The sequence below is a fragment of the Ictidomys tridecemlineatus genome, chromosome 9 (genome assembly GCF_052094955.1).
Source record: "Ictidomys tridecemlineatus isolate mIctTri1 chromosome 9, mIctTri1.hap1, whole genome shotgun sequence".
Classification (NCBI taxonomy): domain Eukaryota; kingdom Metazoa; phylum Chordata; class Mammalia; order Rodentia; family Sciuridae; genus Ictidomys; species Ictidomys tridecemlineatus.
In genome coordinates, this window is record NC_135485.1 from 4800084 (window position 1) to 4827631 (window position 27548).

The 27548-nt window shown below is 56.3% G+C and overlaps 2 protein-coding genes across 13 annotated transcripts in view; one reads left to right on the forward strand and one right to left on the reverse strand.

Annotated features, from left to right (window-relative positions):
* The window catches only part of Evc (EvC ciliary complex subunit 1), a 51958-nt gene extending 35515 nt beyond the window's left edge, over positions 1–16443 (reverse strand). For 2 of the 6 annotated variants that reach the window (XR_013425668.1, XM_078021003.1), the window contains exons 1-5: positions 15955–16438; positions 10298–10423; positions 4270–4353; positions 2137–2366; positions 1549–1633 (exon numbers count right to left, since the gene is read on the reverse strand). Coding sequence is in view for 4 of the 6 variants with exons in the window: in XM_078021003.1 (XP_077877129.1) it covers positions 1549–1633; positions 2137–2366; positions 4270–4353; positions 10298–10423; positions 15955–16128 (699 nt within the window). In the remaining 2 variants the exon portion in view is untranslated. Of the gene's footprint in view, positions 1–1548; positions 1634–2136; positions 2367–4269; positions 4354–10297; positions 10424–15954 lie in introns of all 6 variants that reach the window. The other 4 variants (XR_013425667.1, XM_021722209.3, XM_078021001.1 and 1 more) reach the window with 4 other exon arrangements.
* Positions 16444–18481: 2038 nt separating this feature from the next.
* The window catches only part of Evc2 (EvC ciliary complex subunit 2), a 97948-nt gene continuing 88881 nt past the window's right edge, over positions 18482–27548 (forward strand). For 5 of the 7 annotated variants that reach the window (XM_078021009.1, XM_078021010.1, XM_078021011.1 and 2 more), the window contains exons 1-2: positions 18482–18978; positions 25978–26146. In XM_078021009.1, the coding sequence (XP_077877135.1) occupies positions 18497–18978; positions 25978–26146 (651 nt within the window). In that variant the 5' untranslated portion in view covers positions 18482–18496. Of the gene's footprint in view, positions 18979–25977; positions 26147–26209; positions 27030–27548 lie in introns of those variants that run through there. The other 2 variants (XM_078021013.1, XM_078021014.1) reach the window with 2 other exon arrangements.

Sequence of the window (27548 nt, forward strand, 5' to 3'; positions counted from 1 at the left end):
GAATCACCCTGAGCCCTGCCCATCTCTGCTGGAGAAAGGATGTGGCATGGCTTCCCAGGAGGCCCTCGGGGACTGCCCTGGAGGAGGGCAAGTTCCACTGAGTGAGGCCGTGTGCTTGTCAATCATGTGTCAGAGACTCCTCTGTGCAGCACCCACTAGGTGCAGGGCACATCTCCAGGAACTCCCTGGAGACTCTGTTTGTGTGTCTTCCCGGGGACATCTGCCCGTTCTCTGACCCCCTCACTTGCTCAGGTGGCCCTTGCACACCTGGGCAGCACCCTGTCATCTCTGTGCTATGCTGACTGCCACTGTGCTTTGTAGGATGTGTTTCCTGCTGTCCCCACTGCACCAGAAAGTGGGCTCCACAAAGGCAGGGGCTGCCACTGGTGTCTGCCACTGCATCCTGCAGGGGGCAGAGGCCACACCTCCCTGGTGGTGAGTAACTGCCCCACATGCCTGCAGGCTGCCCTGGGGGGCGGGGCTGGCCAGGACCACTTTGCTGGCTGGAGGCACTCTCAGAATAGGAGCCCCCCCCCACCCCAGGAGCACAGAGCCCCCAAGGCGGGCGGGTGTGGCCCAGGGAAAGCAGGCTACAGCCACAGGTGCCTCTGCACCCAGGGACCTATGTGGGGCAGGGCAGCGGGGTGCAGGGAAACCTCTATGTCCCGATTTCTGGTGTCATTTACGGCTTCACATACTGGCATTGCTTATGAGGCCAAGCCTGCTCACACAGAGCCAGACTTCCTCCAGGTGCACTCTGGGCGGGCACCCTCGCCGTCTCCAGTGTACAGACAAGAGGCCTGTGGGTGCATCTGCATGTCTGAGTCCACTGCTCTGCTGCTCTTCCACTCTCTCTTTCCCAGACGCTTTCTCTCCCCTGCCTCTCTATGACTCATTCAACAGCCCAGAGAATATGCCTCAAGGAAGAACCACTGCTCCTTCTGTCCCCTGTGGTCTCAGTGCCAGGCTGAGGGGACATCCTCTCTGGCTCCCAGTAGCCCAACCCCAGGCAAGATTCAGCCAGAGCCTGGCGCCTCTGCAGAGCCAGTCCTGCTGTCCCAGTCGACCAGCTCCACTGTCTCACTCATGGCCCAGATGGCACCACCTGTGGGACACTGAACTTCCTGTCTCTGCTCCACATCTGAAGCTTTATGACTGAGTGAGTCCATCTTTCTGTGCCTCAGTTTCCTGTGAAATGGGGAAGCTAATGGCCCCACCTCTCTGGTTTATAGTGATGCTTAAGTGTAATCACCTGTTTAATACACCCCGGGCCTAGCACACAGTAAGTGTTCAGTGAAACTAGTGTTCATGGTTACTCTCAGCACTAGTGTCACCCCACAGACCTTGGAACGCCCCTTCTCTGCCTCTACCAGGAGACGCACCCTGGTTAAGGGAGGCCCAGCCACCGCCAGGCACGGCTGCTTTCCAGACTTGGAGGCTGACCCCCGGGCCCTTCCCCAGGGCAGCTTCGCTTGTCCTGAGTCTGTTCCTCAAGGTGTCCACGCTCCCTGGACAGAGAAGGGGAGGAAAATGGACATCTCCACATACCATGTGCTTCTCCTGCCTCAGCGCCGTGTCCAGGCTCCGCAGGTCTTTTAGGTGAAGGCTGTAGACACACAGGTCGATGTCCACACTGAGAAGTCAAGAGAAGGTGGACAGACGTCAGCACATCTGACCAGAGCGGTGAGGACCAGAACACGGCCCTGCTGCTCCTAGCGGGCCGCGTGCACCTGCCTCCTGCACTCACCCCAACACTCCGGGGTCATGAGGAGGCGCTCGATGAGCTGCTGGATGCTGCTAATGGCCGATGGGAACAGCAGGGACCTGGCTGCTGAGCACTCTCTGCCCAGTACTCGGGGGCACTTGATCAGTGCTAGCTGCCACTGTGCAATGCACGGAGCACAACAGGGACTGAGTGAGGCCCCCGTCATCTGTCCCCTGGGCTCAGGCCTGACTCCAACCCTAATGCTGGCCAACATCACAAGGTGACAGACCACCTGGGGTCCCAGCTCTCCTGCTGGGTCTCTGTGCATCTGTGGCCGAGTCCCTTAACCTCTCTGTTCCCTCCTCCTCTGACAATGGTGTGAGCACTGGTGGCCTGAGATTGGAATCCCCGGCCTCGTTCTCTGTCCTCACCTCTCGCAGGCCAGCACCTCCAGGAAGCTGCTCACCCGCAGGAAGCTGCGGCCGAGGAACCCGTCGTCGCTGGCCGAGTGGAGGCTGGATGAGGAGCTGCCGTCGTCCTTCTCGGCCTGGCTCAGGCTGCCCAGGCTGCTGGCCGGGGAGGCCTCGGTGGGCTGGTGCGGCAGGACTGCCTGCTTCAGGTGCTCGTGCAGGGACGGGTTGGAGGAGCCATCAGCCAGGGGCTGGGTGGCAGAAGGGCAGAGACACTGTCAGCATCAACGGTGCATCCCCCCTGTGTCTAGCAACTTCTCCCTGATGGACGGGGCAGCTCGCCGGAAGGCCTGGCTGGGCAGGCTGCAGGGTGCTGGTGACCCGACAGAGCGTCTGCCCCGGGACCTGGCTCACACTCATGTTCTCTGTCCCTGGACTTGTCCCCTCTGTGCTGGGCCCCATCTCAGCTGTAACCTGGCTCTGTCCTTAAATACCACTTGTACCCCACACCCAACAGCCAACTTGGCCTCCCTGCCCTCCTCCCCTCCTCCCCTGCCTCAGATCCCCACCTGTACTGGCCACGAAGCCCATGGAGGCAGGAGCTGTTCCAGGCCCAGGCCCTCAAGGTGGCCCCCACTGCCCTCTGACAGGCCCAAGCTCTAACTCCAGGCAGTCCACCCATGACCAGTACTGCCCAGGCCACAGCCTGGTGCCCAGCACAGCTGCAGAGTTCAGCGAATGTCCACACCTCTGCGCAGCCCTGTCCCCTACTGTACTGCCCAAGCTGTAAGGCCAGCTGGCTCTGGTGGCCGACCTCTCCTTGTTTCCTGCTTCTGGGCCACCCCAGGCTCTGCACCCATCTTGAGCACCCTCCCTCATTGTTTGCTGGAATGAACTGACCCCGGGTCCTGTCCTGGGTTCCAAAGCTTCCTGGTCATGTCTTCACAGCCTGTTTCACCACAGGTCAGTCCCGCCTGGACAGACTCAGCAGTGGGTGTTGCTGTTGTATAAATGCCCTTCGTCCACCCACCAGAGAGCGCAAGAAAGATGTGGTTCTCAAAGTGTGTTCCAGGGAACAGTTCATGAACTCTATCCTGTTACTGTTCATCCCAAGGGTTCTGTGGAGAATCAGTTTGGGAAATGCTACACTGAACAAGGAGTCACTTCCGTGGTGTGGGAAGTCTCAGAGCCTCCAGGGCACTCTGGCTCTCTTCAAAAGCACATCGTTTAGTGGGCTGGGGACGTGGCTCAGGGCAGAGCACTTGCCCAGTGTGCGCAAGGCCCGGGGTTCAATCCCAGCACCAGGAATAAAAAAGCATGTAATACTCTAAAATCCTGCCGTGTGCCGAGTGGCTGATGCCACAGTCCTGAAAACAACCAGGTGAGGCATTAGAACCCATCATCCCCACGTTACAGATGAGGAAACCGCCGCACGGGAGAGGCCAGCAGTAGTAAATGGCCGAGATGGGAGTGGGAATGTGCCCTGGAGCGTGTCCCCCTAACACTCACACACACTTGACCAGGAAACTCTTCCAGAGCCCCCAGGGGGCGCGGGCTCCTGGAGCGTGGCAGAGGTACTGGCTGCAAACTCCTTCCTCCAGCAGGGAGCGCCAGTCACGGGGGTGAGGTCGGCAGGTGTGGCGGACTCTGGTCCTGCCGGGGGGGCCACGGACAGGGCAGCAGCTTCCCTGGGACTTAATCCCTTTATGGGTGAATTGAGACACCACTGCAAAGCTGAGATGCCCAGCTTGTGACAAACAACCCATGCCAGCCCCTCAGACGCTCATGGGAAGGACACGCTGGCCTGAGTCCAGGCTCTGTGAGGGAGGAGGAGAGGGGTGACCGCGTCGACGTCAGGCTGTGTCAGTGTGGGAAGGCGGGGGATGCTGCCCCACTGTGCTGCCACTTGTGTCCCTGGGGACACAGGCACTGTGGTCATTCCCTCCCTGACACGCGGCCTGCCCCAGCCCTGACAATCCTGTCATAAATGGAGTAACCGTCAAGTTTTGCTTTCAACCTCAAGGTCTCTGTGGGGGAAGAGCTGGCCTAACACCCTGACTGGGACTCAGCTGCACGTTGGACCCCCCACCCCACGCCAAGCCCTAATTGTCACCAAGATCACAGCGCTTATAAGACGAGGCTCAGAGCTCTCACCCGGAACTTCTGATTGATGGGATAGATGACTTTGGCCTTCAGGGCGAATGCTGTGATGTTGCTGTTGAAGGACGGCTCATACTCCTGGGAAAGAGAAGGAATAGCGTCATGGTTCAGACCTGGCACGAGCCCCAGAGCTCACGAGTGGGGCAGCGTGGTTACCTTCAGAGGAGAGTGATTGGACCGTCAGTGGACTAGCCCACTGGTGGATTAATAATCTGACCAGGCCCACTGGGAGGTGGTGAGGACCTAGGCAGGTGGCTGTGGCCGGAGAAAGCAGGTCTCTGGACCATATTGGTCCCTGGCCCCTTCCTGCCTCTCTCTGCTTCCTGCTGCCGAGAGTGAGCAGCTCTCCCCAGGCATGCCCTTCTGGCAGGACGTTCCTGCCGCGGAGCCACTGGCCATGGGCTGAACCTCTGGACTGTGAGGCAAAATGAACCTCTCTCAGGTGTTCTTGTCAGGGAGTTTGGTCACAGCAAAGAAAAGCTCACACAAGTGGTCTGGAGGCTTTCTGCAGAACAAGACAGACCCCCACGAGTCCAAAATGCCACGATCCAAGTGGGGGAGTGGTCTCAGAGGGACTGTGATGGGCACCTGCAGATCCCGGCAAGTCTCTCTTGGTAGAATGGATAGATAGACGGGTGGGTGGTGCATGGATAGAAGGACAGACAGACAGAAGGTGGATGGGTGGTGGAGGCACAGATATATGTGTGTGCATGAATAAGTAGAGAGAAAGATGAATGGAGGGTGGGTGGACAGATGGGTGGGTGGACGGATGGGCAGGTGGATGGATGGGTGGAGGGTATATGGACAGAAATATATGATCACTTAATTCTGACTCTTTGGCTTAGAAAGCAGTAAGGATTCGAATAACCAGAGACTAATTAAAAGTGTCTTCTACATAATTTTGAACAATCTATAAGTGAAAAGAACAAAAGCAAGGAATGACTTTACACAGGAGGACTCAGCCTGTGCTCTGCAGCAGAGAAGGCGCACAGCCTGCGATGGCTGGAGACCCATCTGAACACAGCGAGGAGAGCTAAGTTTAACACAGGATGATACCTGTCTGAGGAGAGGGAAATGCTGATGACCTTCATTTGAACCTTACATCTTTACACATATTGAATTATATTGCACCCCATGAGTAGGTATAATCATTATGAGCCAATTAAACTTCTTTAAAAATGAAAAAAATAATTTTTGCACGGTCAATAGTATAAACCCATGACACATGTTCACACAAGACTTGGATTGGACCCTTAAGCAACCTGTCTGAGCCCCGTCTTCCCAGGCAGTAAGCAGGTCCAGGAGACCCACCCACAAGGGCCACACGAACAAGCTCCCAGGTGAGTCTCTGGACCAGGGGAGAACCTCAGCTCTGGGCCCCCGGTGCAGTGGTGACAAGCCATCCCCTGTGGCAGGAAGGACTTCTCTGGGAAGTATCCCGACCTCCTCTGCTCCTGTCCGCCGGTAGGCGTGCCCTCCTGTGCGCGGCCCAGGCAGTGAAGACTGGCTCGGGAAACGTGCTGGGGACACCGGGTGAGTGAGTGAAGGCAGGCGCAGGGGACTGCTCACAGGCCCTGGGCGACCTGCCCCGGAACGAGGTGCTTCGGGGGATCCTCTTCTTCCACTTTGTTGCTTCCTGTGCATCCTGGAGGAAGCACCCAGAACAGACGACCAGCTTCCTTCCAACTGTTCTACTCACCCAACTGGACACCTGCCATGGGGCTCACAGAGGGTCTGGCCACCTGCTCATGATGGAGGGGACGGGATGCTCCTGAGCGAGCTGCACTGTGACCCATGGTCTCCACTTTTACCGGGAGCAGCCATGTGTGGAGGCCCTGGTTCTGGCCTCCTGTCTGCACCTCACAACTCACAAACATAGGCCCAGAGGTCAAGAACCGGGTGGTGCACGAAGCTTCCTGGGATCTGACAGGAGTAACCGTCTCCACTTCCCAGATGGAGAGGACGGGATGTAGAAAGGTTAGGCTACGTGCCCAAGGTCAAGGCCACACAGCTCATGAACCCCAGAGCCAGGATGGGAATGCGAATCTCCCAGCTCCAGGTTCGTCCTCTTGAGGTGACAAGCATCCCTTGCACTGTTTTGCACACTAAGTGCAATTAGTTGACACCATGCTAGTTCCTTCAACATAGCAAGAGGGAAGAACAAGAGCAAGAACCAGGGAATCAAAAGGGAAGTGGGAATTCAGTAGAGAAGGCCCCAGGCGTGGCCTTGCCATGCCCAGACACGAGGCACCCCATCTCCCTGCACCCCAACTCCCCAGGTCTGACCAGCCACAGTCCCACTAATCTCCCTCCCCAAGCCCTCGGGAGTCCACAGACCCACCTTTAGCCACCCGTTTCCCTGAAGGGCTGCAACGGCTTCCCTCCTGGCTCCCCGCCATGCATGCCAACTGCATGCCAGCCACGGTGTGCCCATCTGCTCAGGCAGTTGCCAGATAGCAGCCAGCTCGGGAGGCCGGGACTCCAGGGTCACAGCCACTTCACAGAGGCGCAAACTAAGGCTCAGGGGTGAGCACCTCCCAGGTCAGTCTCCATGTGGGAAGCGAATGATTTTTAAACATGCACTTCCTATTGCTGCTCATCTGAAAACCTTCCTGGCCTCCCTCTGACCTGAGGGCCAGAGCAGGGCTGCTGTCCACCCCAGCACCTGACCCACTCCTTGCTGAAGCATTTTTGATGAAATGGTGCAAGAGCCAAGAACAGTGGTGAGACTAGCAGACAGAACCCAGCCTGCTCTCACCACAGTGGGGGCCTAGTGCAGAACAGAGAGAGGGTTCTTGTGAAAGCTGTCAGAGGGAGGGACAGCACAGCCCAGCAGCCAAGGCCAGGGCCCCTCCCAGCAGGGCCTGGTGACTGCACAGGTCACGTGCTCAGGACGCTGGCCCAGGCTGGTTCTCCAGGGGGACACATTTGCTCAAGGGAAAGATGCAGAGGCAGAAAAGCCCTGGGCCTTCTGACCTCCCCTCAAACAGAGGTGGGAGGAATGAAAAGAACGCGGGGAGAATGGGAGTGAGCACAGACACAGGGAACTGCACTTAGTGTGCAAAACAGGGCAAGAACAGGGTGCCGGGGCAGGACCCCAGACCTGTGGAAAGAGCCCCGGGGACGGGGAGCCTGGCGAACACTGTCCTGGTTGCAGGTGTGGCTTCACGGTGTAGCTGTCTGTCTTTTCCATCCCAAAACCTGCGGCAGGTAGTGCCCTGGAGGACAGGGCGGGGGGGCAATCACAGCCTTGGCCAGGAAGTGAAAGACCCAGGAGCCCTTGGCGTGTGGAACCGAGGAGGAGGCAGCCTGGCTCCAGCCACCCAAAGGGAACCCACCAACTTGAGCTTCTAAAGCTCTCCTTATTAAGTCTGGGAGTCCTCTGGATTCTGGCCACCTGCCCAGCCGAGTCAATGCAATTATTCAGAAAATTGGTTGTAATGCAGATTTACAAAGTAAAACTTCTTCAGCTGAAGCAATGCAATTATTCAGAAAATTAAAGCATAATTGTAGAAAAAGCCATTTCACTACCATAAAGGTGTTCCCAGCGAGTGCATGAGCGCATCACAAAGACTCTGTCCCCGCCCTCCCTCTAGAGCAAGGGACAGGACGGAGACCTAGGGTGGACTCAGAGCTCTCTGGAATTTTGCCTGGCTTTAATGATTGACAGGAGCTACTCATTAAACAGAGTTCACCTGCGGAGGGGCACAGCACAGCTCCTTCTCTGTGCAGTAGGGGACAACAGCCATGACTCTGCTTGTCGTGCCCTGACAGCCCTGTCCACACATGTGGAGTCCACCGAAGGCCAGGGAGCCCAGCAAGCAGTCATTGGAACAGGCAGATCTTTAACTTAACCCTGGGCAATTATTAGCTTGGTCACGGGCATCTGCCAGGACTAGCTCAACAGTCAGCGAGTAACACCAGGCAGGAAAGTGAGCCGACCCTGCAGGGGCAGGAAACTGGGCCCTACACACCCAGGGAACACCTATCCTGGGGCGAAGCCCCCACCCGCACCCTCAGCCTCCCCAGGGAGGAGCCTTCTTGATTGCCACCGTGAAAGTGAGAAGCCCCAGGCTCCGGGGGCTTATGCTTCTTGCCCAACATCACACAGCAAATACGTGACAGAGCCAGCACTGGGCAGGATCTAGGTCCCAAAGCTGCCCCTGTGTGAGCAGGGCTGTTTTCTGTATACAGCTTTGGTGTAGTCCACACACCACAACTCGCCCTGGTGAAGGATGTAATAGCTCCATGTCTGCACAGACACACAGAACATCACCACAGCTGCTGCAGAAATCCTCATCACAAGGGGGAGAAACCAGGGCCCTGGGCCGTCGCCTCCACCCTGGCTTCACCTCCCCAGTCCCTGGCAGCCACCATCCACTGTCTCCATAACCTTCTCAGTCCTGTTTATTTCCTACCAATGCAGTCCTGTACTAGGTGGCCTTTTGTGACTTTCACTTAGCTCGACAACTTGAAGGTTTGTTTACACTACAGCACATATCAGGGCTTGGTTCCTTTTCAATGGCCAAATAATATTCCGCTGCGTGGACAGACTGCATTTCAGGTATCCATTTGTCAGCCGGTGGCCCTCTGTGTTGTTTCACATTTCAGATGTCGTGGATAATGTGGTGTGAACAGTTGTGTACAAGTTTTGTGTGCACATAGGCTTGCCTTTTGGTGACACGATCTTCATAGTGTGAGGGGGTGAGCAGGCAGTGGAGAGAGGGAGGAGAGGAGATGGGAGAGGCAGACATAGGGAGGCACACATGCCCCCAGACTCAGCTGTCACATGGACACCCCAGCACACACAGCCCAGAGGTGCAGGTGGAGAGAGGCTGCGCAGATTCAGGTGCACACACACACTCAGGCAGGGCAGCGAGGAGCATACCGACACAGAGACAGGAGACGAACCAGAGACGCACAGCGTGCGCCCGTAGGGCAGACTCTGCCCTGGGGTCACAGAGGGGGTCTCTGTCTCCTCCACCTGCCTGGGTCAGCCCTGGGGACACAGCCCACCTTCCTCAGGGTTCTGCCAGCAGGCAAGAGGAGCCAGGTTGCGGGAACCCTTGAGAAGTGCAGGGGTTGGGCACCTTCTGGAAACCGATTCTTCAGTGTAACCAGAAGCTGCCCCTGTTGGTTTCAAGGCTTCGGTGGGTTTGTTTGAAAACACCCGGCCACTCTCCTGTGGTCACTGGGCCACTGAGCTGACAGAAGGATGTGGGGATGGCAGCACTTGCTGGGCAGGGGCCAGAGAGACCCAGGCGCAAATCCAAGCCGGGCCACTCCCCGGCTGCAGGACTCAGATCCCTCATTTGGAAAAAGGGTGAGGTCATTCACAGGAGCACGTATGTCACCCAGAGAGGACACGGACAACTGCTGGTGCCCATAGGCGCTGACCAATGTCAGTTCAGTCTTCCCCTCCCCCAGGAGATGAAGCCCGCTGTCCTTCCCTGGGCACAGGAACAGACTGGAAATGTCATAGCCTGTCCCCTGGCTCACCAGCGATGCTCTTGGTTGGGGCAGGCTCAGAAAGGGTGAGAGGAAGGAGCAGGAGAATCCCCTTTGACACCTCTGCCATGGCCCGCGCTCCCTACACTGACGTCCATTTAGAAGGAACCAGGCCACAGACAGGGCGGAGCCTAGTGCCCGCCACACAGGAGCAAGCCAGGCCGCCAACCAGACACCCAGCAGCCGGTGGACGGTGACCAGGGCACTTCTGGGCCCAGGACTCCTGAGTGGTGACAATGGGACAGGGAAGTCTCGAGACTGCTCTGGTGGGAACGCAGCACAGAGAGCACAGGACGCGCCCCCCCCCCACAAAGTCCCCGAACGCAGGGGCAGCCTGGCGATGGGCAGCCAGCTGGCATCCCCTCTGGGAGCACGTGTGCGAGAGGCTGGCCCAGAACTCTGCATTTTATACATAAGTGACCCCTCAAAGGAGAAGCCCGTGGGGAAACACGCCATCCCTGCCGGGTGGGCAGCAGCGCCTCGGCACCCGGGCAGACACACAGGCAGCACTCACATCTGGGGCCTCTGCGTCCCTCGACGGCTGCACGTCTCTCTTCCTCCTCCTGGATGGGGAGCCGCTCTCCGAGGGGCTCTGTGCACCAGGCTCCAGGTTCTTGAGCAGACGTTGAGTGTCGTCTTTCTAAAACCCCGAGGGGTGGATGGACACAGGATGTCGAAGTCAGTCGGGCTCTGCCCAGGGGTTCCTACCCGACAGTCCCACCTCCATGCCCCTCAGGACCCCAAGGACAGGCCTGGGGCAAAGCTCATCCCTGCTTCTTGCAGCTTGGTGCTCCCTGCTGACCACAGCCTTGAGGACGAGGCTCTGCGGGGAGGTGCTTGTCAAAATTAACCTCCCTGGTTCTTTTTTCCTTTTTCATTAATGCCACTGGATGATGGTAAAGAAAAGCCCTTGGGCCACCTTAGATTACAGAGCGATTCCTGCTGTGAACTGAGATCTTGTCGATCCTGTATCTGCAAACTCCCTGGCTGCTAAGTCAAGCCAAGCCATGCCTGTGGGTGTTCTCCGTTCCCCGCCGCACGTGCACCCAGGCTAGTGGGAAGGAGGGGGCTGCCCCACAGACCTCGGTGCAGGTGAGGGAGGCAGGGCCCCTTCCTCACCCACTCTGCAGACAAGTGTCCTTTCCACAGCCCTCTTAATGCATTTTTTAAATTCCCATCTTGTGTTTCATTGTCACTTTTGCTATTGGCAATGGCCCCAGCTGTGGCGCTGAAGGGCCCTCTTGTGCCCCCTGGCGGGCAGGGGCTGTGATGTGCCCAGCGGAGGCAGAAGGAAAACAAGGGCCACTGGCTGAGGTCCAGGTGACAGTAGGTATTAAGTGAGGGATCTCTAATCAGAAACAGGCAGAACAGCACCCCGATGACTGGCCACTGGAAACGCGAGCAGAGGCTCCCAGGTCCTCACCACACCTCCCCTGGGGACCAAGGCTCAGTAGGCACCAATTCACGATCTCCATGAACTTAGCCTAACCACCGCGAGCAAGGGGAACAGACTGCATTTAAATTCAGACACAGCAGAGACACTTCCCAACCCCCGTGACCACTAGCTGCGTGTGAACGCCATCTCTCCACTGCAGAAACCTCACGCTTTGCACTGCCTTGTGTTAGTCTGGGATTTATTCTAGGTCCTGGGAACAGAGTCACAAACAACAAATGTAAACCCTCCACAGAGCCGCCTTTACAGAAAGGAGAAAGGGCTAAACAGATCCACAAATAAATATGGAGTGTGGTGAGGAGGGCTACAGAGAAAGCTGTGGAGCCTGGGCCGATGGGGAGAGACAAGGTGGCTTTGAGAAGAAACTTGAAAGTGAGGCTCTGAGATACCTCAGAGAAGGGCATTCTAGGGAGAGGAAGAGCCCGTGCAAAGGCCCTGTGCCAGGCACAGGTGCAGCTTGTCTGGGGAGGTCCCTGCACCTGGAGAAGTCTGGGTGTCCTGGGGTAGCGAGAGGGCAGATGATACGGCCACAGACTTCAGGACTGTTGGCTCAGCAGCTGTAGCTGACCAGTGCAAGAGCTCTGAGTGGAAGGACTCAGCCAGACTGGACCACAGGGAACACCCCAGGAGAAACTCCCCCACCCCAGGAGCATCAGTTGTTTAGTTCCCTGTTTAAAATGACTCTGAGGACAAGGGCCACCAGCGAGGACAAGGACCACCAGCGAGGACAAGGACCTCCAGCCGTTTGTGGACAGACACTAATGTGGAAAGCAAGCAGGAGTCAGAGGCTGCACAAAAACTTGCACAAAAACAGTGCACTGTCCTCCGATGAAAGGAGGTAGCTCATTCACAAGGTAAGAAAGCACCGCTGTAAACACAGGCTCTAGAACAAAACAGAGTGCTTGATTATTAAACTAGGGAGATCAACTGTGAGCATGAAATTGAGAAAAGTCTCCCAGAAAGTACACACACACCCACCCACACACACACACACACACACACACCCAGAGATGGGATATGGTGGGGGGGATCAGTAATCAGAGGTCAATTTAGGCTGAGCATGATGGAGTTCTTGGAAGAAGAAAGTGAACATACGAAAGGAAAGAATCTTCAAACAAATAAGGAAAAGGAGCTCCTGGATTGAGAGAGCCACCAAAGGACCGTACAACAGACGGCACAGATGCCACCAAGGCCCGTCCCGACACAGTTTGATTCCCTGGGGTTCAGTCAGCTGTTTCACTGTTGGGATCAAAAGACCAGCGACAACAAGGAGAGGAAGAGCCCATTTGGGGTCACGGCTTCAGGGGCTCAGCTCATACACTGACTCCATTCTTTGGGGCCTGAGGTGAGGCAGAACATCACGGCAGAGGGGACTCGTGGAGCAAAGTGGCTCAGGAAACCCATGGCCACCAGGCAGGAGAGACAGAGTTCCCTCACCATGACAAAATAGAACCCCAAAGGCACACTGCCAACGGAGCCCCTTCTCCAGCCACACCCCACCTGGCCTCGTCACCACCCAGCCAATCCTCATCAGGAGACTGACCCAGGGTTGGGTCAGGCTTTCAGAACCCATCCTTTCACTCTGGACTTTCTTGCCTTGTCTCACACGTGAGGGGACACCCCGTATCTAAACCATAACACTGGGGCAAGGGAAAAAATTCTTCAAGATGCCACCAAGGAGCCAAAGAAAAAGAGGCTTCATGAACAGTACCAAAGATCAGAACAGAATCAGACTTCTCAACGCCAACAAAGGAAGTAGAAGGAAATGGAAAGACGCCTTCAAAATCCTGAAGGAATACTATTTTCAACCTGGAATTCTATACCTAAGTGACCTAACCAAATAGGGGATAAAGATGGAAGAATGCAGACATTTTCAGACAGAGGAGTTCTCAAAATAGTTTAATCTACCCCATCTCAGAAAGCTACTTCAGGATGCCCTCCACCCACACAAGGAAATCAGTCAGAGAAAGACAAGTGCTCCAGATCCTGCACCTGGATCCAACCAGGAGAGAGGTAAGGAGTCCTGTTAGGGTGGCCCTGTGAAGTCTCCACGGTGACAGAGGAAGCCCAGAGCAGCTGTTTCTCAAACACTAAGAAAATTTACTGTGAGGGATTATTAAGCATGGCTTGCTGGGACCCACCCTAGAGGTTTTCATACTGTGAGTCTAGGATGGGACCCAGAGTCTGCCCTCCTGTCATGCTGCAGGTGATGCTGATGCTGCTGGTCTGCTCTACATGTTAGAGAGCAGCCATTTCAAACTGGAGCATGTCAGGATGTTTTTCTCAAGAAGATAAAACTGATCAAATGCCTTATGTATTCCAAAGTCTGGAAAAGAAATGTACAACAAACAAAGGAGAGATAAGCACGTGGAATCTAACAGAAAATCTGACACGTTAATTTCAGGAAAAACAAAATGTTCTGCAAGAAAGGAAAGTATTTATGACCATAACTGATCCCTGACTTAGAGTGAGTCATGCTTACAACATCATCGTAAGGGAACCAATACTATTTAACCCCAGCTCCCCTCTAGCCACGCAATAAGAGGACTGGTGGGATTGGGGGTGAATGTACTGATGGAAGGGGGAAGAGAGCTAAATCCTCCTCCTTCCCACCAGGGAACTCAGCGCGTGCTGCTAAGGCCAGCAACACAGCCATGTTATTTAGAAATGGGAATAAGTTACCAAAAGCAGCAGCTGAGAGTTGAGGACCCTGGCTTCTGAGACGTGGGGATGGCGGGGGTGCTGCTCTCAAAGGAGCACTTCACACGGCATGCAAGGGTAACTTGACTCAAAGTTAAAAATTCTAGAGATAAATAAAGGAGCAAAAGAAAAGGAGAGTAATGCACGGTAAACTTCTGGACTGGGGGACTCGGAACAGAAGAGAACACGCATGCAGGTGGCAGGAGAGGGCATGCGGCCTCCCGGGCCATCTCTGTGGGTGCAGAGATGTGCTAGGCAGGTGCAGGGGAAGGTGCACCACCTAACGCACTGTGCGAAGAGCCTGGCATTATCTTGGAGGCAACAGGGGGCACGGGGTTTTCATCAAGACAGCCATACTGTAGGATGTGTGTTTTAGAAAAAGACTGCAGGAAGGACAGGGGAGGACTTTGCATAGGTCACATTTAAGCCATAAGAGCCCGTGGCTCTGCCCTTGAGCCAGAGCCTCCTCTGTGGCTACCATGCTAGCCTGGCCACCATCACCCTCAACTGACCCGCTGTGCCAACCCACACATTTTTGTTAGACTGTGAGCCTCAGCTGACCCAGCTACCAAACAGGATGCTAACGACCACCTTACCAGGTAGCAGGTGGTTCAAGCTCTGGCTCTGGGTCCCGCCCCCATGCTGGTTTATTGTGTGAGCCTGGACTAGTAAGTATCAACCTTGCAGAGCCTCCATCACCTCACTGTGAAGTGGGCTGCTGATAGGTCCCCGCCTGCTAGGCCCCAGTGAGGATAAAGAACCAATGGCCCACAAACCTTGCACAGGGCCAGGCCTGGCAGTCTCCCTTCCTTAGACCTTTCTGTCTCCACACAAGAAGCCAGACTCCCTTAATGTTTCCTACGGGCGGTGCAGACAGCCCCCAACTCCCTGCAGCACCTTGCACTGTTTCCAATTCAGCCCTTGTTCCTGTGCAATGCGACACTCCCAGAGGTCAGCTCACTGGGAAAGAGCCTGTGTGCCCAGGCCAGACACGTCTCCTTTTCACAAGGACCAGGAGCAGGTGGGAGGGGGAAACAACATCACCTCATCTCCAATCCTATCGCTTCACTCCTCAAGGAGGCAGAAGCTGAAAGGATCTAGAACGAGGACCTCCTTGACTATGACTGACCCACACCTACTGTGTGCCAGGTGTTTCCACAACGCCCACTTCATCAGCACAGCTGTGGTGTGCAGCATCTGCTGGTCTTCTCAGCAGCCACCCGAGCCTCATCCACATAGAACACAGTGGCTTCGGGGTTAGGCTCACACGCTCACTGTGGCAAGTTACTTAACCTCTCTGTGCCTCAGTTTCCTTATCTGCAGAATGGAAACGTTAATGGAAATCAAAGCTGTTCGGGACTCAGTGAGACTGAGGCAGAGGGTCTAGCTCAGCGGCTCCCTGGCACTCAAGGCATGCTAGCCTGAGTTCTCTGTCACAGAACCCATGTGTTATGACCAAATGTTTACTTGCAATGTGTCTTTCTCCTGCTAGCTGACAAGGGCAAGGTCTTTCCTGGTCCTTGAATTCCATCCGAGTCCCTAGGCCACTGGCTCCTTGTACAAGGTTCTCAGCCACCTGTTGCTGTAGGGATGAGTGAACTGAACCATGAATGCTACAGCAGCTGGGAATCAAGCTGGGTAATTCACAGGGCCCCGCAGGAAGTGCAGAAGCAGGAGCAGACATCCAGGCCTCTGCGCACCCCTCTGAACTGGGCACATCTGCTAGCATTATGTTCAAACTCGTGGTCCTTTGGAGGAGAAAATTGGCCCAAAGAGGCCTGCAGGCTAAGATCATGCAGCAAAGTAGGATGCAGTAGACACTTCAGCAGGACGCCAGGCCAATGCCCTGTACCCTCCCTCCAAAATCCCTGCTTCCAACTCCCTCCTGGAGCAGAAGGGGAACTCAAAGCCGGCAATCACGCCAAAGCCCAGGACACAGAGCCTGGGCTCCGACCCTGGACCGTGAAGGACCGCGCCCCAAGAGTCTCGCCCCGTGGCTGCGGGCTCGTTGAACTCACCTGATGTCGCGGGCGCAGGCGGCCCGCGCGGCAGCCGAGCCACAGACCGAGGCCGAGGCCGAGAGCGGCGCCCAGCAGCACGGCGAGGGCCAGCAGCGCGGGCGCGGGCCGCAGCACGTCCCGGCCCAGCAGCAGCCGCGCGTCGCTCGCACAGGCCGCGGCGCCGCGGGCCATCGGGGGCGCTCAGACGGGGGACCGGCCGCATCCCGCCCGCCGCCGCGCACTGCCCCGGCCCGCGGCCCACCTCAAGGTGCCCACGGCGTCCGCGATGCGGCCCTCGGAGCCCGGGCGGCCAGGAGCGCGGGGCGCTCGCCCACTTTCCGGTGGGTGAAGTCGCCTTCCCCTTGCTCCTCTCTGGTTTCCCAGCTCCGCCCGAGCAGGAGGGAGGAGCCTGGGCCGTCCGCCCAAAACTTTGAGGCACCCCCGCCCCCGGCCCTGCCGGTGCACTGAGCATGCCCACCAGAGGCGCGCTCCCAGCCCGCAGGACTTTTAAGAGGGGGTCTTGTTTTACACCAGGCAACCTGGGCTCCGGTGGAGAAAGGGTGCCCCAAGCACCCGGGAGGTTTGCTCCTTTAAACTGATAGACCGCTTAGATAAGCTAAGCATTTAATCTGATGATCTCATTAACTTTCCCACTAACCTTCCGTGAAGGGTGCTGTTCACTGCCCATCCTCTAGAGGAGGAAGCTCAAGGTCAGAGCAGTTCAGTAGCCTCAAGCAGACTGGACTTCAGCTCTTGCTCCTTCCTCTAAGGGCTGGCCTTCCTGGGGCCTCACAACCTACCACTACCCCAAATTTGCTACCCTGAAGTTCCCCGTTTTCATCCCGTATCCTACGGCCAGTGCTTTTCTCTAAAGCAATGTGTACACAGATTGCCACACCCTGGCCCTACTAGCTCTGAGACAGTGGGAGCTCTTCCATTTGCTGGGCATTTGCAGAGAACCTGCAGTGTCTTTCTGGAGCAGGGATGAGCCTGCTGAGGCTCAGGCTGGTTGGATCTCCAGGCTGTGTGCAGACACACAAGGCGATGCCATCGTCCTGCTCCTTCTGAATGCAGAGTGCCTGCTAGCAATCCTCCTGGGAGCCAGAGTGCAGCCAGGGGCACATGAGTGCTCCCAGATGTGTGCATGTGCCGGCTCCTATGTCGATTCCCCATGAGAGGAGGGCTGGAGGTACTCCAGGGATCTGTTTCAACAGAGAGGGCTTCTGTGCTGAGTTTCTTGCCCTGGAGATCAGGCTCAACTCTCCAGTCTGTTTCATCATTTCCCTCTACCCTTCCAGGTGGGCAAGGTGGGAACTATTATCCAAATTCCTCATCTTTTTTACGGTGAAAAAACTTACAGCTAGAAAGGAGAGGTGACTTGCTCAAGATGCAACTAAGGAGTGCAACACTCAACCCTGCACCTGTCTGGCTTCAGGGCACACAGTCTCTGCTAGCTGCTTAAATGTTTCCTCAGAAGAATTTCCAAGGCTCCTGGGCACATCTTCAGGGACAAGAACCCTGTGCTTTATGCTGGCTATTTCATGGGATGCTCAGGCTTCAGTTTTCCAAATGTAAAAGCTGGTGCAGTGGCATACATCTCTAGTCCCAGCTACTCAGTCCTCAGGAGGAGGGGCAGGTGGATGGCTGCATCCAGGGATTCAAAGTTAAGGTCAGCCCAGGCAACACAGCAGGACCTGTCTAAAAAAAAGGGAATCATGTAATGTTCATTGCACTTTACTTTATTACAAGGTTGTTTGAATATTAAAATGTCATTTTAAATTACTCACTGCCATATAACATTGCTGCTCCAATAGGATGCTTGGCATTTAGCCTTTGGCCTTGTCTCACTCGTGACACAGCCAGGTACCACCTAGGACAGCAAACCTACTGTGGGAATGTTGGCCTCTCTCTCTCAGATCCTTAACCCATCACCTTATGCGTAACAGGTCAAGAAGGCCTGTCCTTGGAGGTGTGTGTTTGGGAGGTAAAATGCCAGCCTCAGGGGCTGCCCAGCAAGAAAACTGGCAGGAGAGGAACTCTTTCCCCAGTGATCAGGCGTGAGCTGTGCCCATAGGGGATGAAAAAGAAGCAGGAAGCAGACAAACTGCACCCCACCCCAATCCCCCGGGCAAAGCAAAGCAAAGCCTTGTCTCCACGTGTCCCCAAGAAGGGCTCAGAGGAGCTGCTCAAAGGCTTCCAGGCTCCAGACATGCTCTGCCCTCTTTCTGAGAGAATCAGAAACTACCTGCCTCTCCCTGGGAATGTGCCCCCCTGGGCAGTTCCAGGGGCTAATCCAGTGAATACTGAACCCAACAGGAAGTGCGGGTCACCTTTTTTCTCTGCCTGCTCCCTGCCAGCTCCTCTGATAGAGACGTCGCAGGCTCTCTGCAAATGCCCTAAGGCCTTTCGGTTTCCTAATAGGTGGGTGGGGGAAGCGTGGGGATCTAGTCCGGTGTAGCAGGGATTTCCTAGAGGAGATGAGGCTGAGCTGGGATCCAGAGAAACGGGTGGGCTTTCGTAGAGGAGCCCTGGTAATCTCTGGAGTCCTGATTTGGGTAGTATGGGACACCCGGCAGAGCGCGAGCAACCCGGGCGTGACCGCGCAGCGCTCAGCCTCACCAGCCTGGCTCCCTGGCTCCCTCCCACACCCCGGGCGCCTCCCGGCCCGCCAAGTCCAGATGCCCGTGTTTGTTCCAGAAAACTTTCCGCGGCGGCTCGCACTGAGCATGCTCGGCGGCGGGGCGGGCCTGGGGTCCGGAAGCCCAGCGACTCCTTGGCGCCTGCCGGTTTGGGGGCGCGGGACCCCGTCGGGCGATGGGTCCCGTGGGCGCTGGGTGGCGCGCCACGTGGGTGCTGGCCGGGGGCGTCCTGGTCGCGGCCCTGGCTCTGGGGGCCGGAGGCTGGCTCCCCGCGGGCCCCGGCCCGCTCCATCACCCCTTCGGCGAGCAGGCTCCCCGCGCGTTGCCCGCGGGGCCCCAGGTCGGGTACTGCCCAGGGACCCCCTCGGCACCCAGCAGGGCAGGGCTCGAGCGCAGAGCACAGGTGAGCAGCGCCACCCCGGGCTCGGGTGGGACCCGCGAGGCCCACGGTCAGCAGGCGGGGCGGGAGCCTTTAATATTGGGCAGAGGACTAGGAAGAGGAGAGGGGATCCGATCGCCGAGCGAGAACCCCGACGGGAGGGGGCGGCTCTGGGTTGGCGCTGAGGACTTGGCCACGACGAGCGGCCAGGTTGGAATCCCGCTCTGCTCCGCGGTCTAGGAGCTCTGTGTCCCGGAGCAAATCACTTCACTTCTCTTTCCTTGCACATTCAACCCTGCCTAATGGTGACTCCTCCAGAGGCCACTGTGCGTCAGTTAAAGCGGTGGCCAGCTCTTCTTGGGAAGGTGCAGCTTGTGACATGGGCTTCGGGGGTATTGGCTGTATTTTTACCGCACTACACTTTCGCTGGTGAGTTTGGCCATTTCCCACTTGGCCTTGACCCTGGTCTTTCTCTGTGTCCAAACTTGGAAAGGCACAGGACACCCTAGCTCCCTCCTCCTCCCCAAGCTGGTCACCAGCCTCATGCCTTCTCCCCCTGATCAGGTCCCTTGTCTGCCTCTGGCCCTTGGTGAAGATCCATCTTAGATTTCATTCCTTAATTTGTGTCCCATCCCTTCCCCCAGGCTCTAGGGGGATCTGTCCAAGGTCTGTGTCCCACCACTTCCCTCTTCCTTCCTGGCTGTCTCATGAATCCTGGCTGCAAACCCAGAGATTCCAGGAGCGCCTTCACCAGGCGCTGGATCATTGATGCCCTTGGAGTCCTTGCACTCTCCCCCAGAGCCAGCATGCAGTCCTGGGGCTCTGTCTGATGCATGCCCCGGGGCTCCCTCATGGCTGCAGAGGTTGAGAATGCCTCTGATGCTTCTCGGTTTCACTGTTTCAGGAAGGCACTGCACTGTGTCTGTGAACTTGGAGCTGTAGGTAGCCCAAGGACAGCACATTTTCACTGGGTCCTTTCACTCGCTTCTGCCAAGGGAAATAGAAATTATCTGGCCCATTTGTGGAGGGAAACAAGGCCCAAGAAAGCATGGCCCTGGCCTCTTGCTCTTCTGTGCCTGCAGGTGTGGGGTGGGCTCCAGGGCCAGCCCTGCTCCTTTGCCCAAGCTCTGGGAAAACCTGTGCTGGAACATTGAGGTGGATGTCGGCCTCTGTCAAGAGCAGGTGCAGAGGGTGGGCCTGCTGAGAGGAGGGACAGTGCCCTCTGGGAAGTGCCTGAGGCCATGCAGGACCAGAGTGAGTCCAAGTCATCTCCTGCCCTTGAAGGAACCTGCGGGTGAGCACCTGTGTCCAGGTGCCCTCGGTGTCTCTAGCACCTGCCTCACCTGGGTCCTGGCCCTGCCCGTGCCAGTCCTTCCTGCATCACTCTGGACCTGTCTCAGACAATCCTTCCATAAGCTGGACAGTAAAGAACTTGTGGCTTTTGTGGGCCTTGGATGTCCCTGCCGTGAGCACTCACCCCACTCTGTGGGGCCTGGGGCCAGGTTCCCCACAGTGGTGGAAGACTCTCTCCAGAGCACGATCCTAGTTCCTGAAGCTGTTTCTGTTGTGATTGTCTGAAACCTTCCCTCCCTCCATTCATTTTATACACACATACATGTATATATACACACATACACATGCACACATGTGTATACGCAGACATACACATGTTCATACGTATTATTACATCTTTGCTGAGGGCCATGTTGTGTGCCGGGGGCTGGGGAAGTATGTCCATAATCGCGCAGTGATTAAGTACTTTGAACAGAGTGGTGGGGAGCTATGAGGAAGGGCTAGGGAGGAGGGTCATTCAGTTAGGTGGTCAGATGAAATCGTTCAGCTAACGTTCAAAGGATAAGTGGGTTTATCTAGGGAAGGAGTAAGAGAGAACATCCCGTGTGCACAGAAGTTCATGGTGAAGCCCCAGGTGGGAGGCACTGTGACATATTCCACTGTCTTTGGACCCGTGATGCCCTGCGTCCCTTGGTTGGAACATTTGCTTCATTGTCTGGGCCCTCGCCTGTCTCCTTCCTGTGGGAGTGTCGTCTTCTGTGGTTTCTTCATCTGATGCTCACCGAGATTGCCTCTCACTCCCCAGTGGTTCTCAAAGTGGGGCCCAGGGACTGCATCTGGGGTCAGAGGAGTCAGAGCAATTTTTATAGTGATACTGAGACATTGTGTACGTTTCCCACTCATTTCCTTACCAGGGGACAGTGGACTTTTTTGAAAGTGACACAATATGTGTATAGGAGAAGATTTAACCCAGAAGCAGAGTTGAGAGTTCAGCTTCTTTCATTAATCCAGACTCAGATGAGATTTGCAGAAGCATATTTGCCATCCATACTCTTATTTTGGAGAATGTAGTTATTTTTCATAAGATATGCTGCTTATGTAGATGTGCGATGGGATTATTATTCCTATTTAAAAGGGAATTAGTGTTTTGTTTTTTTTTTAATGAGGAGTGACCCCAGGGGTGCTCTACTACTGAGCTAAACCCTAAGCCTCCTTTATTATTGAGTTTCACTAAGTTGCCCAGGCTGGCCTCAAACTTATGATCCTCCTGTCTCAGCCTCCCAAGTTACTGAGATTACAGGTATGTGCCCAGCGTGACACTCGAAAATATTCTAACTCTAATTTGAAATATAGTAAAAATGATTTCTCTGTGCTAAGGGAAAAAAAGAAAATATTAATATTAATTAAATATTAATAAATAGATTCTGGTCTGGGGTTGTGGCTCAGCAGTAGAGTGCTCGCTTAGCACGTGCGAGACCCTGGGTTCCATCCTTAGCACCACATAAAAATAAAAAAATAAATATAGTCTGCACAAAGCAAAGTTCTTGGGAGCCCTCCATACTTGTGGAGGGTGTGAAGGTTCCTGAGACTAGCACGTTTGAGAAGCACTGCTGTATGCAAGCCCTACCTGACGCCCAGGGACTTAGGGAAGGACAGATGTACACTTCAGAACGAGGCCCACATCATCACTGTTTGTGCGGGTATTGTTGTGTTTTTGCTCTTCTACTTGAATATCAAACAGCGGTGATCTGGGTTAGCTGTGAGGTTAAGGCGAATGCACTGGGTGTGTCTCAGGTTGGATCAATTAATGGAAAAAGAGAAAGAAATTCCAGCCCGAAACACCAAAACAGCCAAGGCCGGCGGGCGCTGCCACATTGCTGTTACGAGGTACACTGATCTTGGCTTTCTGAGCAGCTCTCCCAGACAGAGAAGCATCCTCAAGTACTTCTTGAGAGCTTGGTCAGGTAAAACGGGGTCTCTGGGGGCTTCTGGGCTCCCCTCCACCTGCAGGCTGCAGCACGGCAGAGCTCGGACCCCTCTGTCCTTTGTGGCCATGCACGCCTGGGGTGATCTGTCCACTGACAGCCCCAAATTCTGACCTCCAGGGGTGACTTCCAGGAAGTCCAGCACATATCCGCCTGCCAGTCTCCGTGGAGGCCCAGGGGCATGCCACAGGCCTGCGCACGTCGTGGACTGCCCCTCGCCACCCTGCTGCTGCTGGTGCCCGGCCTTCCTGTGCTGGGCCACAGCCTCAGCACTGCCCTCGGCCTCCTCACTGGCTCCTCCCAATGTCCATCAGCCAGCAGGTCCCAAGGGTTCCATTTCAGAACGTTGGTGTGGCCTTCACTCTGCATGATGACCCTGTTGGTCCTGGCTGCTGCCCTCGGGGACCATCGGGAGCCTTCCAGCTCGTCCCCCTCCCACCCCTGCCCACCTTCTCCGTTGTCAGCAGAGCAGCCCGGCGGGTGTCCCACTGGAAACAGCCTCCTCCTGCCACCCTCACAGGGCAGCCCACCTGCCCTCCCCCGCCCCCCTAGTACTCAGCAGAGGCAAGTTCCCAGGTGGCCTGAAAGCCCCTCTATCGCCCGTTGCACTGTGACCTCACCCAGGTCTGTCTTGCCAAGTCACCCTGCTCTGGCACCCTGGCCTCTGCTGCTCCTGACCGCTCCAGGCACACACCCTCAGGAGGGGATCCCCAGCCCAAAGGCTGCTCCCCGAGAGGCCCAGCCCTCCCTCACCACGTCCCCCTCTCAGGCTGGGAGCCACTCTGTCCTTTCCCCGGTTTTCTTCCAGCACCCTGACGACTTTCTAATTTCCTCCTCTCCCCTCCCTGTCCATGGAGAGCCTGGGACGCGCAGCACATTGTTGTTTACACTCCTCCTGTTCCTGAGAGCAGGACGTCTGTGCCTTCTCCGGGGTTGACCCCATTTACTAAGCAGCACATGGTAGTGATCAAGGGCGTCGTTGTGCGTCTTTGATTCTCCCTCGCCTGCTCCAGAGGAAGTAGCGGTAACCAAGACGTCATCTGTCTCCTTTTTTGTTTTAAAAAAATTTTTTTCTGAACAGATACAACACTTTTTAAAATCTTTATTGTATGTATTCATTTTTATGTGGTGCCGAGGACTGAACCCCGTGCCTCCCCCACGCTAGGCGAGCGCTCCACCACTGCGCCATAGTCACGGCCCCCATCTGTTCTTGACAAGAGGCTCGGTCCAGCTCCAAGCCCCATTTTTTTCTCATTTACAAGACAGCAATTTTTCTGGTTCCTTCTCAGTTTTATTGCAGATGATGGAGAGGTGACACGGTAGTGGCAGTGATGACATAGTTACAGTAGTGCAGTGAGGGAGGGCACAAGTGGTGTGGGGCATTCCCCGGGTGATTGCTGTGTGCTGGGCCACGCTAAGTGCCTTAGGTGCATTATCTGACTTAATTCTTTAGGTAGTTCTGATGAAAGGACTCATCTCCATCTTACAGACAAGGAGGCTGTGACCACAGTGGTCCAGGTGTGGGGAGGCTGTCCATCTAGACCTGTGCTCCCCTGGCACTTGCTGTTAGTGGCTGGCTCCACAGGAAAGGGAGGAGTAAACCTGGGCATCAGTGCTCAGGGTTCGTTTGGCATCTGTCCCTTCCTACCGGGCAGTTTCAGCTGTCTCCCAGATGGCCAGTGTGTCAGCCACATTTGAAGTGCAGAATGGCCCCCGCGTCTGGAGGCTGCTCCGTGGACAGTTCTGTCTTAGCACATTTCCTTGACTGCAGAAGGCCCTGCTGGAGCTCACGGAAGGCAGAAGGCAGGGAGGGTGCTGGAGAGGAGGCCTCCCAGTCAGCCATCCCCCATCCCCTGCCCACGGCATGCCCACCAGACACTGGCCTCGGCATGCCTGCCAGGCACTGGCTCTGTCCCACAGCTTGCGTGGGAGAACGAGGCAGACCCAGGTGATGCCTGCTCTGGATTCCCAGAGTCGGAGGAGAGTAGCCAGCAGTGCACTGCTGTGTGTGGTGGGCCCCGAGGGCTGAGCAGAGTGGATGGAGAGCCATGGGGTGGTCAGGGAAGGTGCTGAGGAGGGAACAGATGCCGCAAGTGGAGTGGAATGAGGGACAGCTGGCGGGGGCTCCACATGGTGGGGCTCACGCCCTTCCAGTAGGGCTGCCCCCAGAGGGGAGCGTCCAGGGCTATGGAGGCCCACAAGGACCAGGCCTGGAACCCACAGCCACACAGGGTGGCTTGCTCTGACTACGAGACAGGACACAGGGAAGGCTCTTCAGGGGACAGAGACAGTAGCCACACAGCCCCTTCTGTGTCCAGTGTGGTCTCAGCTGGCGTGTCCCAGAGTCTTGGTCCAGAGAGTACCACAGGGGCCATGTGTAGCAGTGGAAGAGTGCTCACAGTCCTGGAGGCTGGGCGGTCCCAGGTCAAGCGCTAGCAAGTTCCATGTCCTGTGAGGGTCCAGTCTCTGCCTCCAAGATGGCGGTGTCCTCATGTGTTAGAAGGGGCAGGGCCAAAAGCTCAAGAAGAAGCCTAGCTAGTGCCCTCCACGTGTCTTAGGGGGATTCACCATGTCTGTGAGGGCAGACCCTCGTGGCCTAATTACCTCCTAAACCCCTCAGTACTGTTACCTGGGTGCCCGCTTCATCCTGAGTGTCGGAGGGACACAGCGCTCTCATCCACGGTGCACTCCTTGCCCCCGTAACCCTACGTGTGGACCTGAGAGTCCGAAGTCTCCCAGGAAGCTCCCCTACGTCAACCTGGGTGAGACACAGGCTGGGGGAGAGCAGGGAGCTGAGGCAGAGTCCCTGGCGTCGTGATCCCGGAGGTCCAGTTGGTTAGGAGCTTCTGCAGAACAGTCGTGGAGCAGCACCAAATCGACGTTCCCTCCCAAACAGGAGAAGTGGGGAGGACGACGACAGGGGTCCGACCAGACTCCACACCTGCAGGGAAACATTGACGCCCCAGGCTGGAGAATTATCTTGGACTGTGTGTCCCCTGCCTTCTGGACACAAGGGCGGGCCTTGGCACCGGAGGCCCTGGTGGGCCGGCCCCACTCTGCTGGGTGCACTCAGAGCAGCCTCCACGGGTGGGCTGGGCGCCGGTGACCCTCCAGGCTGGCCTAGGAGGTTTAGCTGTTCTGGGTCTGGGGGCGGCCCTGCACCCACAGTTCACTGCTGTTTGCTCTCATGGGGTCCCTGTGGTGTTTCACCCCACTGACCATTCTCATCCGGGCCCCAAGCCCCTCCAGGGCACCCTGTGAAGTCCAGCTGGGGACAGCCATGCCTCTGTAGCTCCTGCAGTGTCACACCCTGTACAGCTGGTGCCAGGTGGACACCGCCAAAGCCTCTGCTTGTGGCCTCCAGAGGGTGCGGGGCAGCTCCTCACTGGGATTCAGGAAACAGGCTTGAGGTGTCCTGGGCCGTGAGCGCCAAGGTCCTGTGGGCATCCTGGGCACTTCTGCCCCCGAGACCCTGGGATGCGAGAGCAGCCTGGAAGGTCTTGAGGATCCTCAGAATGCAGTCAGGGTCCCTCTTCCGTTGTCCTGATCAACAGCCTGTGGCCTCCTCAGGGCCACACGGATCTTTCTCCGGGAGCCCCCTTGGCCGCTGCCTTGGGATCCTCTCCGGAACCCTTTTCCGTCTTCAGGGCGTGGCTGCCTGAGTGTTGCCCAGATAGTAAGGCCGCTCTTCTGATTATAAATTCTCTTTCATTTGTTGTTTTCTCTCTGGTTTTGCTACAAGCAGTCAAGGTGCACCCTTGGCTCTGCTGAGGTTCCTTCTGCCAGATGCCCCTGTGCCTTTCTGCAAGCTCTGCCTTCCCAGAGCATCACAGGACAAGATTCAGGCCCGACTTCTGCCACTTTATAACAAGGATGGCTCTTCCCGTGTCCATGTTCATCTCAGATTGCATCAGGTTGGCTTTACTGTCTGTATCCTTACCCACATTCTGGGCACCTGACTCATCGGCAGGGAGTCCCTACTTTCCCTACAGCTCTCCTCCTGCCGAACCTGGCTCACGTCCGGTGTGGGCGAGGGAATGGGCACCCACCGGAGGGATGGGCTGGCTGCAAGATAAAAGCTATGAAGGTCATGTGTCAGGATGAAAGACAAAAGGCAAGGATATTTTTAAAGCAGGAGCGTGACGGGTTGAGTGGACCAGAGGGGTCTGGCTTCTAGTAAAGAAGAAGCCCGTACTTGCTTTATTGAACGAGGTACAGATAAACGTTTCCGTGGGGGAGGAGTCTTGTTTAGGGGCTTGCTGCCCGTGTGCCAGGGGTCTGGCAGTAGACAGGTCATTTGGCATTTGGTGGGCTACGCCCATCTCTGGGAGGCTGTTTAATCCTAAGGCTGTGAGCTAAGACGGGGCCGGCTCCATCCAGGCGTCTGGGGAGTTACACCCAGGAGTTCCCGAAAGAGTGGCCTCCCTGCCTTAATGGCTTGAGCCAACCATGGTTTATACACACATGGCCCCCAACCCCCGAGTCCCCTCGAGAACGCCTGTGACAGTTTAGCCTCCCCATTACCCAGTTCCCAAGCTGCTTCCTAGTATTAGGTATTTGCTACAGCAACAGCGCACCCCGGTACCAATTTCTGTTCATTGCCAATTACCCAGTCTCAGGTGTTTTGTTATAATAGCACGAACAAGTGAAGACACCCACTCCCGTGTGGCCATTGGAACTGGACCTGAGACCAGGCCTGAGTGTCCTGCTCAGCCCTCCTGCTCATGCATCCTCCTTAATTACACAGAAGCCAGCGGGAGCGGATGGTGGGAGCCCAAGTCCAGAGCAGCTGCTTGGGTGAGAGCCAGTCTCCACCACCGTTCCCGTGAGACCTGGAGGGAGTTCCCTAGTTACCCTGAGTCTGGGGAGATCACTTTAAAATGAGGCTGATACTCCATGGTTCTTTTGCGCTCTTGTACCGCAGGCTTGGAGAGCTAGCACTGGACCTGGCACGCTGAAGGGGCCCCATCCAGGGCAGCCCTTAGGAGCATACAAGAGAGGGCTCTGGCCTTTCCAGGGTCCAGAGTTCACAACATGGAGTGGAAGGGTCTGGTTGGGTGCAGTTTGGACACGATTTCATCAACCTGAGGCTAGGCAAGCTGGGGGGAAGCTTTGAGTCACCCCTTTTCAGAGAGGGAGCAGGCCTCAGAGAAGCTGAGACTTGGCCCAGGACACCCAGTGAGTAAAAGCTTCTAACTAGAACCCAGTTCCGACTCCCCATCCGGTGTTTCACTGCCACCCCAGCAGCTTGTGGGTTCTTGGGGATCACGATGCCTGGGGCTTGCCCAGGCCCCCGCCTGTGGAAGCAGACCTGGG